Here is an 11461-nt window from a genome sequence, read left to right as displayed (position 1 = left end):
ATTTTGGTAAGATTATGATACAACTATTATCTTAAAGAGAGTTCTCCTCGGAACTAGTTGGCAATTGTCCATGGCCAGTATGATAATATGCATGGTTCCCCAGACATTGTGAACAAGAGAAGGAAAAAGCTTCTTCACTTATGAAAAAAGTTGCCCCTGTTTACAATGTCAACTCAAGGGCCTCAATGGCACTATCGACTTCCATTGAATCTTTCTTGAATATCAACAAATTTCAACACCTTCTACAAAGTTTGATATTTAGTGCTAGGTTATTTTACATCATTGTATATAAAAAGTTGCAACCTCCTAGGCAGCTAGGTTCAAGTTGTAGCCTTCGGGAGTTGTTTTCTTAATACTATTGAAGAAAATCTTTTATTAAAAAAAAAGAGAGTTCTCCTAGCTATTGAACATATCCAAATGTCTTAAAGAAACATTGTGATCAATTGCTTTATTCTTAAACTTAGACGTGGTATTTTGGCGACTTACAACTACTAATATAAACTTACTTTTAAACAAATCTCTAAAAAAAAACCTTAAATACACAAGATGGTAACATACAACTACTTACTAATAAGTGGTATTTTGGTAATTTACAACTACTAATATAAACTTACTTTTAAACAAACCTCTTAAAAAACTCTTAAATACACAAGATGGTAGAAAAATGATTGTAATTAAAAAAAATGTCAATGTTCTACAACGTTTACTAATAAGCTCTTATTAAGACCACATTATCTATTTATTCATTTTTTCGAAGCGCTCTTGCCCAATAGTCCATCAATGGGATACATGAAAGATCCAGTTAAAAATGTATGGTTAAACATTTGAAAATTGAAGTTATTTGTAAAATGAATACCATCCCAATTGATGAAGTTAATAGGGTTTGGGCACACATACAATGCTTCTGTCTCATTTGAGCAAACGAAATTTGGATAATGAAATCCATATGGATATGAAGGTCCAGCACCGCAACAAGCATCTAAAGGAGAGGTGAACCCTACAATGACATTCAAAAATTGAGGGCAGTTAGTACATTTGAGTAGCAATACATGAACCTTCTAACTCCTTGTGTAACATTCCATCCCCTATCTAGAGGCTATCGCCATTGTCTTTCTCCTCTTCATATGATACCCAACTATCATATGGTTATGTGTAAAAAATTTGTCGAACTAGTTACAAAATACTTGTGCCTTAAGGGTTACATGGTACTTATCAGGAGACAATGGTCATTCACCACCACCCCAATGAACCCTTTTGCTTTTCAAAATATGCCCATGTACTATTTTAACAACCACAAAGTCATGTGTATAGATGGTGTCCGGATAAAATGATCTATGGTTCAACTATTATTGAAAACGATTTCATAGACTATGGACCGACAACTAATAAGTATGCATACGTTATCACTTATTGTTGCTTGTCTTTATTTTCCCATTGGATACCAAATATGAGTTTTTTCTTACAATTTCTTTAATTCTCAATACATGCACATCCTTTATGTCCCTTGGAACATAATTTAAAAATGACACCGTTTCTTTAATGTGAAGACCAATACCGCTTTAGTGTATAGGAATCTTCTCATTTTGGACATGCTAAATTTGTTTTGGTTCAATGTCTAGGATGCTGAGCAGTTCGTGAATTTGTTTCTGTCAAAGTTGCATAATCTCACTCCTTGTGTTGTAGAGAAGGCATCTTTTGTAAGGCCAAACTCTAAGCCTATGTAATCTTAAACACACCATATATTTGAGCACATTGACACACAATCCTCGACGTGTCGAGCTATTTTTACCTACACAATCACGAATAGATATATATGTTTCCAAATGCATGTGTGGAATTATAGAATAGTACCGAATTGCTCAGCATGGTCAACGATATAGTGAGTGGCCGAGTAGAAATCAGCAAAGGTGTAATTGGCATCGGGGTGTAGCTCATGAAGTTCATTGAGCATTGTGAGCGTTTGCTGGCGACTGTTCTTACAGATGTCATCGACAGATATAGCACAACCACGGAAATCTCTGGTCATATTGAGGAATGTGGACAATGTGCTCGAGAGGCAGCCTTGAGCTCCGACCCCGGCAACAACGAAATTCCTCGCATGTCCTTCATGGTAGAGTGTCTTACTTAACCAGCGCAATTGTACCCAAATCAAAAGCCAACAAGAGTTTTAATACGCGAGTCACCCCTCGCTGCTAACATTAAAATGGAACTAGAATTTACCTATTAATGCCTAACACAAAATCGTAGACACTAAGTTAGTACCTCCAATCCGGCTCGTATTTCCTCGACAACGAGAGGAACAATTGTTTCATTCACAAACTCTGGAGGATAATACAGGTCTGAATAATAAGTTCTGTAGTCCAACCCCCCGATCTGTATGACATAGAGGGCATCGTGGAGCGATTGAACGGTAGGTAGCCGTTTTCGAGGCTGCGCCAAGGAGGTCCTCCTCGTTGATAGTGTTGAATGTGATGGCGATGATCTATTGTAGACCTCCTCCACGAGGTCAAGGTGCCACGAGACTTGTTTCCCGAGCGCAAAGGGTGTTAGGGATGCCATAGCGGTCGCCCCTGGGATCGCGTAGTTTGCTCCTTGATCGAAGTCGAGGAAGACATTGAGCCAAGGATTTAGAGGTGGAAGCCCCAGATGCTCAGCTAGATACAGATTAAGAAAGAATGGTTGGGTTAGGGGATGTAGGAAATGAGTGGCTACCTAACCAAAATCTCTCTCTCTCTCTCTCTCTCTCCCCATATCCATATATATATATATATATATATTATGTATATGGATAAATCCTCATGCAAATTCAAAGGTATCAAACCAGAGTAGAAATTATGACTCCTACTACTAAACAGCATACTATATATTAAACTATTATTAGTACCAAGGAAGTCGGGGACGACATCCCGACCATCAGAAAAGCGGCCGATAGCATAGCCAGGGAATGTCATTCCAAACGGAAGACTCGTGGCTCGAGGATGGTTCACGAACGGCCCATTTCCGGTATCACACAACGAATCACCGAACAGGAACAGCGCAGGAATGCTGCGGCCGCCACTAGACTCCACCACAACTCCTGCTCCTGATGCTCTATCTAAGTTCAACTCCAATTCCAAAGGAGGTGGATTCAGAGGCAGTGTGAAGATGGAGGGCAGGGGCGATAACAATAATAGAAGAAGAAGAAGAAGCATGAGGGGCACCACACTATGGCTCCTCATCTGCCGCTCCTCCATTTCTTAGTGTGGTGGCTTTGCGTGGGTGAGGAGGGTACGTAGATATGAGAAACAGAGAGAGAGAGAGAGGGGAAGGGATACACGAGATGCACGTGATCTATGTAGATCATCATGAAAGGGAAATTTCTATGACGATGTCCAAAGTGGCAATTTCTCCCTCTTAGTTCCGTAGATTTATTCTCTACTTTTTCTTTTTCATTCTTTACAACCACTCGTCGGTATCCTTCACAATTCCATTCCAAATAAAACACGTAATCTGTAGCTCTGATTTCGAGGACTTATAGTACATAGTGATAATAAGTAAGGCTAGAACCAAACCTTTCGAACCCCGCGCTCCTTCAAATTTGGTCTTAGCAGACATTAATATCTCTCTCTCTCTCTCTCTCTCTCTCTCTCTCTCTTTTCTCTTTTCCCTTTCTGTAAATGCATTCTGTCTCCCTTATCAAAAAAATAGGTGTACCGTGTAAAGGACTGGACCAAACTTATAAGAAGACACAACATATCTTATAGCAATGTGATGTGTATGTGAAAGGTTATCTAAAGAAGTGGACCAAAACTTATTAATGAAGAACAATGAAATAGGTGATAAAGATGTTGGGGTCCGCTCTTCTTCAAATTTGGTCTTACAAGCCATTAATATCTCTCTCTCTCTCTCTCTCTCTCTCTCTTTACCCCTCTTTTTCTTTTCTCTTTTACCTTTTGTAAATGCATTCCGTTCCTATCAAAATTAGAAGACAAACGATCTCATATAGTAATGTGATTTGTACAATGTTTTTGCTCTCTCTCTCTCTCTCAAACCGTACACATCGATACATGTTAGAGCCCATGCCATTATCTGCCATTCGAACCATTGCTTCCATGCAACTTAGCTCACATGCATTGCGATGTGAGACAGGGCGTTGGGGCACATGTGATGAGAGTGGTCCACTATGCACACTTTGCCCTAAACAAGTTCGCGAGTTTGAGTATCACACTTTGATACAATGCTCTGCCTTTGATCATATTCGACCATGCTTTCCACTTCTCTTCGACTGAGCCCAATCCTTGCATGAATTCCTCTCACAACCACAATGTGCACTCTCGATTGCAACATTCATTGGTAAAGTTCTTGAACATCAAGAATCACTACTCACTTTCACATGTATCACGTGAAATGTAATATTTTTTGTCTCATAGGTCATATTTGACCTCTGAAGATGATAATCTAATCTATCTATCTATCATCTCTCCACCACTTTCTATGTCTCCATCTTCCTCTCTAAAAGAAAAGGTTATCCAAAGCGGACGAAAACTTATCAAGACGAAGAACAATGAAATAGGTGATAAGACATGCCATGTGTTATTGATGGTGACACCACATGTGACATATTTTGTGAATGTTAAAAAGTAGAATAGTTATGGTGTAGAAAAAAAAGGTAAACAATAATGGATATAGGGTACAAAAATAGTAAACAAAGTTTGTTTTCTTTCTCCTCTCTTTCACGTCTGAGATCCTTGAAATGAGTGGACCTAAGTGCACCACCTCCGTATCTTCTTAGGGTTAAATGAAATGATTGTAACAAGTGGACTTGAGTGCACCACTTCCATATTTTCTTGGGGTTAACCATAGCCAATGATATATTTTGTTATATTGACATATTTAATGATTGAGAAAATGTAGCTCTGAATAATGTAGCCTATAGGTACTTGTCATATGCTTTGATGAGGAGAACTTAGGAATGAATAAATAGAATACTAGGGGTAAGCCCCATTCATATATAAGATGAGGCATGTGAGCATGGTCACCACATGGCTTCACCTCCTAGGATTACATGCATCGTTGCCAGATGGAATCCCATGCGTTCCATGCCAATGACTTTATCATTTATATGTCGACAATGATGTATACCCTAATTGTAAGTGGCATAGTCTTTACAATAGAGGGACAAGGTTCAAATCTCGATATGTCATTTTGTTATACATATTTTTAAATTGTGCTTGATCCTCAACACTCCCTCTCAAGTACATATTACGATCACCATGACCAAGTTTTCTTCTTAACTTGAAAACTTCTCTTTTGTTTCTTTTCTCCAAAAATAGCTACTACATTAGTATTAAGAAAACGCTCTAGAAGGCTATACATACAAAGATGTACCTTTTAATAATGAGCCGTTTTATTCTAAAGTCTAACTGTTGGCTTGAATAAATACTTCAGTGTACATAGATGAAAAAGAAATAATGCGGAAGCTAAACACAGATCTCAACCGGCTCAACCGGATCGCAACAGAAACACAGAGAGTGGAATACGCAGAGTAGGTAGTTGAGAGAGAGAGACAATAGACAACAAAGCCTCAATTTCAAATAATGAATGCTCTGTACATACAATGTGCTGAGTGAGCACTTTTATACAAGTCCTTAAAAGGACTGACATGTACTTCAATGCTTGTACTAAGCGACTGACACAAACTCCAAAAGATATGCCTACATACTAAGCTAGGATCGTAGGCCTCTATAAAAGGATACATGTGCGGAAGCGTGTGTGATAGACACTAAGTACATAGATGGTTTCAGAAACTCGACAATTAGGTAAACATAGAGAATGGTGAGAGAGAAACAGAGAGAGCAGACAACAACTTCTATTTCGAACAATGAATCCTTTGTACATACACTGTGCTCAATGAGCACTTTTTATACAGGCCCCTAACGAGTGGGCTGACACAAGTACTGTCAGTATTGGAATGCTCATAAATGAGCCCAACACTATTTCTGCCTACAATATTCCTATCTCCTATCATAGGAATATAGGCCCTCAACAGACTTTTTGGAATCCTTTCGATTAGGCTTACGATTGTCGGCCCTAGGCTCTCAGCTCTTGCTTCTCGGCCCTTGGCCCTCTACCCATGTTGAGCTTGTCTCTCAACACTCCCCCTTAAGCTCAACTTGAGGTCCCTTCATGTCAGTTCCACCTGGTTTGTCATTCCAGCCTTTTCTCCTAGCGTCCCGACGCCTCGTTCGTGCTCCTCGTCCAGTTCGGTGTTGCGTCCCACGACCCTTTCGGTCTGACGCTTCTTGATCCGTCTGGTTCCACAAATCTTGACCCTTACGGTCAGCTTGTCTACTTCCAAGGCCCTTGTCAGCTCTCACGTCCATCGACTCCTTTGTGTCGGTGTCGGCTTCGGCTGCCTCCTCGTTCGCTTGGAATCTGTGTAATTTGGCTCATCCGAATCACCTTCCAAGATCGAATCAGCTAGTTTTGATTCTTTCTAGCTCTAGTCCGAATTAGTTGTCTCCAATTCGTTCTCCTTCGGGCCCTTGACCACATCTGGCCATGTCTTGGTCCTGGCTACAAAGCATGCATTACGGCGTAAAACGGAGCATGCACTACGGCCGGCGAAGGGCCAAGAAGCAAGCATGCAGCCAGAAGAGTGGCAACGAGTGACCGACAACGGTGGACCGGTCGAGCCTTTGAGAGGCAAGCACGCTACAAGAAACGGAGCGGTGAGTTGCCGGGATCGGTGGATGAACGACGAAAGCGGAGGATGATGCGTAGAAAGCAAAGAGTTATGCACCGGGGAGGGACGAAGCGGCGTTCCGGAGGACATGCGGGGCCAAGCGGGCCAAGAGGATGCGAGTCGGGATGAAGCGGTAACGAGAGCCGCGAAGAACCCCGACACGAAGGTCAGGATGACGATACGCTCTACTACGAGAGAGCACGGAGAGCAAGGGAGAATCGAGGTGCCCGTAATGGGGTCACCTAAGGACCAAAGAATGAGCGTGCATTCGGAGGAGTTGCAATGAGTCACCGATGATGACGGTTGGAGGAAGCCTTCGAGAGGCAAGCGCGAGACGGCGGACGGCGCGACGAGACGCCAAGATCGACTAAACGAGACGAGCGCGATCGGCATGAACGAAGGATTGTGTCTGGGAAAACGGAGGAGATGCGTGGAGAACGGAGGGTCACCTACCGTGAAGAGAAAATGGGGCATCCCGAAGGATGTGTGCGGCCGAGCGGGCCAGGCGGACCAAGAGGGTGTACCTCGGGGCGAAGCGGCAACATCGGAGGTTGCGGAGGACACCGAAGACGAGAGCACCGACTCAGATGTTAGGGAAACAATGTACCTTTTCGAAAGGGTACGCAAAGCGGAGCGGAGTGCGAGACGTGCTAAAAGACCCTGCCTTGCGTATATAAAGGGCCGAAATCCTCTGATAGAGGTAGTGTGTAAATTTTGGTGCACAGAGCGTATCTTAATAGAGTTTTATCTTCTCTGATATCTTGTGTCTATGATTCTTGGTGGCATATTGTAATCATTGTAATCGTAAGAAGCATTGGCATGAGTGCGAGTGCTCTGACTAGTGCACTGTCTAGGGAGTTTGGTTGAGCCGTCTCTCTTATACGCTACTAGGATACAGAGAGTTATCCCATTACGTATTACGGTATGACGATACCATTCGTAGCAACGCAGTCACCTTGAGGTCTAGGTCGAAGGACTGACTGAAGACTGTGCTCCTAATCGGTAACACTTTTGGCACGCCTGGTGATCTGTGTCTTCTTGACACAGACGAACAACGATGAATGGATGTTTAGCCGCAGACGTCCCAGAGAACCAACACGACAAGACTGACCAATCACAAGGTCCATCACACGCTAGGCAGAGGAACGCGCACAGCAAAAACCTCGCCTCAGTGACCTCAGTGATACCTATCGGGACCACAAAGACGAGTTTCCGCTCACCAAATACCCTGGCGACAGGCAGAAAGTTCGCTCACCACACAAGCACCGTGGTCCTTCCCTACCCGCCGTAGCGTCTAGCATGGCCTTCTCGTATCCCCGCTTCAACGACGAAACCGACACCACAACCCACATTCGCCTGTTCCTAAATTTCTGGAATGCAAATCACATGGCCCAGAGCCTTCCCAAAGAAGTTGCGCACTAGTCCAAAATGACAGAGTTCGGATTAACTCTGGATGGGAGAGTGGCGTTTTGGCATTCGTAGATGGATCTGCCAGCAATCAAGACCTTCGACTAGCTGCAGTTGGCCTTTTTGCGTTTCTTTCATCAGAAGGTGCCGCAATGCGAAATCCTCAGGTAGTTTTATACAATTAAACCGTTGCTGGTCGAGACTGTAGCGGATTTCAGTTTACGCTTCCAAAATCTACGATGGAAATTAGAACGGGGCCCGACGGAGGATGAGGCTCGGGAGACACTCTTGGCAACTCTACGACGACTGATACGGACGACGCTCAACAACAGTAGAGTGAAAGGAGAAACGGCCGACATGGTTATAGAACGAGTGCTACAGCTCGAGCTGGACGACGAAGAAGAAAGGTTTTCCATGTCCTCATATGCACTCACTCCTTGTTAGATTTTTCATATTTTTAGCCCTACCCCTCCCGTACTTTCACCTATTTTTAGCCCTACCCTTCCCGTACTTTCACCTATTTTGAGCCCTACCATTCCCCCCTACTTTCTTCTATTTTCAACCCTACCCCTCCCCTACTTTTTCCTATTTCCAGTCCTACCCTTCCTACTTTCTAGTAATTTCAACCCTACACCTTCCCCTACTTTTTCATATTTTGACTCATATCTCTCTCCTACACTTTTATTAAAAACCTAATCTTTAGATTATATTTACCCACCACCCCTCTTCTCCATTTCCATATAGTTTAACTTTGCCCCTCCCCTTAAGTTTTCTTTTAGTATCTTTTTAATGCAACCTCGATTTCCTTTTATTTGTAGTTTCTACCCTCACCCATGTTTCACCATTTTTATTTTTTCCTACCCCTCCCTCTTCTCTCTCCATAACACTCTTCTCCTTTTTCATTCCCCTCTCTCTTTGATTTCTTGGTTCCCCCATATATTTCTTCTCTCTCTCTCTCTCTCTCTATTTCCTATTTCATATCCTCTTTTCTCTCTCTCTCTCTCTCTCTCTCTCTCTCTCTCTCTCTCTCTCTATCTTTCTTACTTTTATATCGTATTTCCTCTCTCTCTCTCTCTCTCTCTCTCTCTCACTCCCTTTACTTTTATATTACCACCCTACCCTAAACCTTAACCCTCCCTATCTCACACCAAGTGTATCAAACGGTTTGGGTGCGCTCAAATCGTTCTTGGTGAACTTTTCACTTCACCCCCACTTTGTCAATTTACCGCCGTACCCCTCCCTTACCTTCCTAAATTGCTTTTCCTAAATTACCCTTATTTACCCTCCTACCCTTCCCCCTCACTTTCTCAAATTTACCTTTCTACCCCCCCTCCCACTTTTTCCTATTACCACTCTACCCCTCCCCTAAACACCCCCCCTCATTTCTTAAAAACTAAACACTTTACCCACACCCCTCCTCTCTCTAAATCTTTTCCTCTCTCACACTTAAGCTATCACTTCCCCCTCTCTTAGTTTTTCCTTCTCCCTCTCAAAATCTTTTCCTATCCTATTTTATCCACCTTTCCATTTTTGTTTTTCTACCCTCACCCATGTTCTACTTTTTCTTACTCTACCCCTCCCCATCCTCTTCCTAAATCTATAACCTTCCCCCTTTTTCTTTTTGCTCTTTCCCCACACTTGTCTCTCTCCCTTACCTCTCTCCTATTTCCTTTCTCTTTCTTGCTTTGTCTAGTTTACACGTGCATCTCTCTCCTCTCTCTACCCTCTTTCTCTCTCTTACTTTTCTCTCATTTCCCCACCCTTGATCCTCGTAGATCTACTCACTCCACTTATGTCTACTCATTTCCCTCTCTCTCTCTCTCTCTCTCTCTCTCTCTCTCTCTCTCCCTCTTTTCTCACTCTCTCTCCCCTCTTTCCTCTTTCCTTCCCTTCTCATCATCTCACTGATTTTCCTTATTTCCCCCTCAATCTTAACTCCCCTTTTAATATTTCCCCTCTTTTTACATTTCATATCCTAACTCTCTCTTCTCTTATTCCTCCTTAACATTATAACCTCTATTTTCTTATACCAAAACCTCCCCCTTGTCACATTAAAGCTCATAATATCTTTTTCCTTCTTCTCCAAATCTTCCCCTTTCCAAATCATATCCATAAGCACACACCCCCACTCCCTATTGTCATTCCTCTAAACCCTTTCCTAAAACTCCTTATATAAACCTATCCAACCCTAATGGTCATTTTAGCACTGATGAGCCCATAGTGGGCGAAACTAGTTTGCTCATGACCATATCCCCATGTAATTTCTTTTCTTTCCTAATCTTAATGATAATTAGTAGTAGCTTTGCTCTTAATCACTCACTCTCTCTCTCTCTCTCTCTCTCTCTCTCTCTCTCGCTTAACATGTTCGCAACATTTGTTTGTCTTTTGAATTAATACCTAATGACTAGCCCTCTCTCCCTTTCTCATTATAGGGTTTAGATATTTTAGTTATATTTAAGTTTTAATCCTTATAGTAATTTAAGTTATGAAGGTTTAATCTCTCTCTCATGCTCTCTAAGCCGTGCACCAATGATACACCATTCGCACTCCTTGTCGACGATCGTATGATCAACAAAGCTTAGGATCCCGCAAGAATGCCACATCAACCAGTGTTGCCACTGGATCCTTTCCAAAAGTGGGGGCTAGATTTTGTGGGACCCTTTACCCCGGCGGCCGCTCGAACAGGCAATAAGTATATCCTGGTGGCCACAGATTACTGTACCAAGTGGGTAGAAGCGAAACCACTACGCGAGAATACCGCGGCAGTCACGGCGAAATTCCTTTATGAACACATCTAGTGTTGTTTCGGCTGCCCTATCGAGCTCATTAGTGACCAAGGGAGTCACTTTCTGAATACGGTCATCAACGAACTGACCCAACATTACGCTGTGGTTCACAAAAAAAGTATGTCGTATTACCCACTTGCAAATGGCTTGGTAGAATCCACGAATAAAACCCTACAAACTATCCTCAAAACGATAGTCAATGAGAACAGAACGGATTGGGATACCAAAATGCATAGCGCATTAAGGGCATACCGTACCAGCTATAAGACCAACATACAATCACTGCCTTTCAAGATAGCCTTTGGGCTGGAAGCCGTGATGCCTGTTACGGGCATGACCATTTAATATCCCGTGGTGAGAATTTACCGTAGTATTCTATACATGTGGATAAGTGTGAGGGTTAAACAAGAGTGTAAAGAAGGGGAGGATTACTTTAAATCCTCGGGATTGAGACAACCCATTAGGTCAAGTGTGAACTTGCCTGGGGGCCTTGGGTATCGCTATAAATAAGAGGCCTAGCTACCCTCATTTGATCATCTTTTGA

At 42.6% G+C, this 11461-nt stretch overlaps 1 protein-coding gene across 1 annotated transcript; it reads right to left on the bottom strand.

Moving 5' to 3' along the window:
- Nucleotides 1-678: 678 nt before the first annotated feature.
- LOC147863211 (acetylajmalan esterase 2-like) lies at nt 679-3248 on the bottom strand. Its single transcript, XM_087321710.1, has 4 exons — nt 2885-3248; nt 2263-2654; nt 1852-2119; nt 679-997 (listed from the first exon to the last, which is right to left on the bottom strand). Exons 1-4 carry the CDS (start codon nt 3231-3233, stop codon nt 744-746), a joined length of 1263 nt encoding a protein of 420 aa, XP_087177836.1. The 5' UTR covers nt 3234-3248; the 3' UTR covers nt 679-743.
- Nucleotides 3249-11461: the final 8213 nt, after the last annotated feature.

This window comes from Azolla caroliniana, unplaced genomic scaffold (assembly GCF_043228905.1).
Source record: "Azolla caroliniana isolate FFs.n. ecotype wild unplaced genomic scaffold, voAzoCaro1.0.p SCAF_6, whole genome shotgun sequence".
Classification (NCBI taxonomy): Eukaryota; Viridiplantae; Streptophyta; class Polypodiopsida; order Salviniales; family Salviniaceae; genus Azolla; species Azolla caroliniana.
Note: the sequence above shows the minus strand (reverse complement) of the source record. Positions and strands in the feature narration are given on the sequence as shown.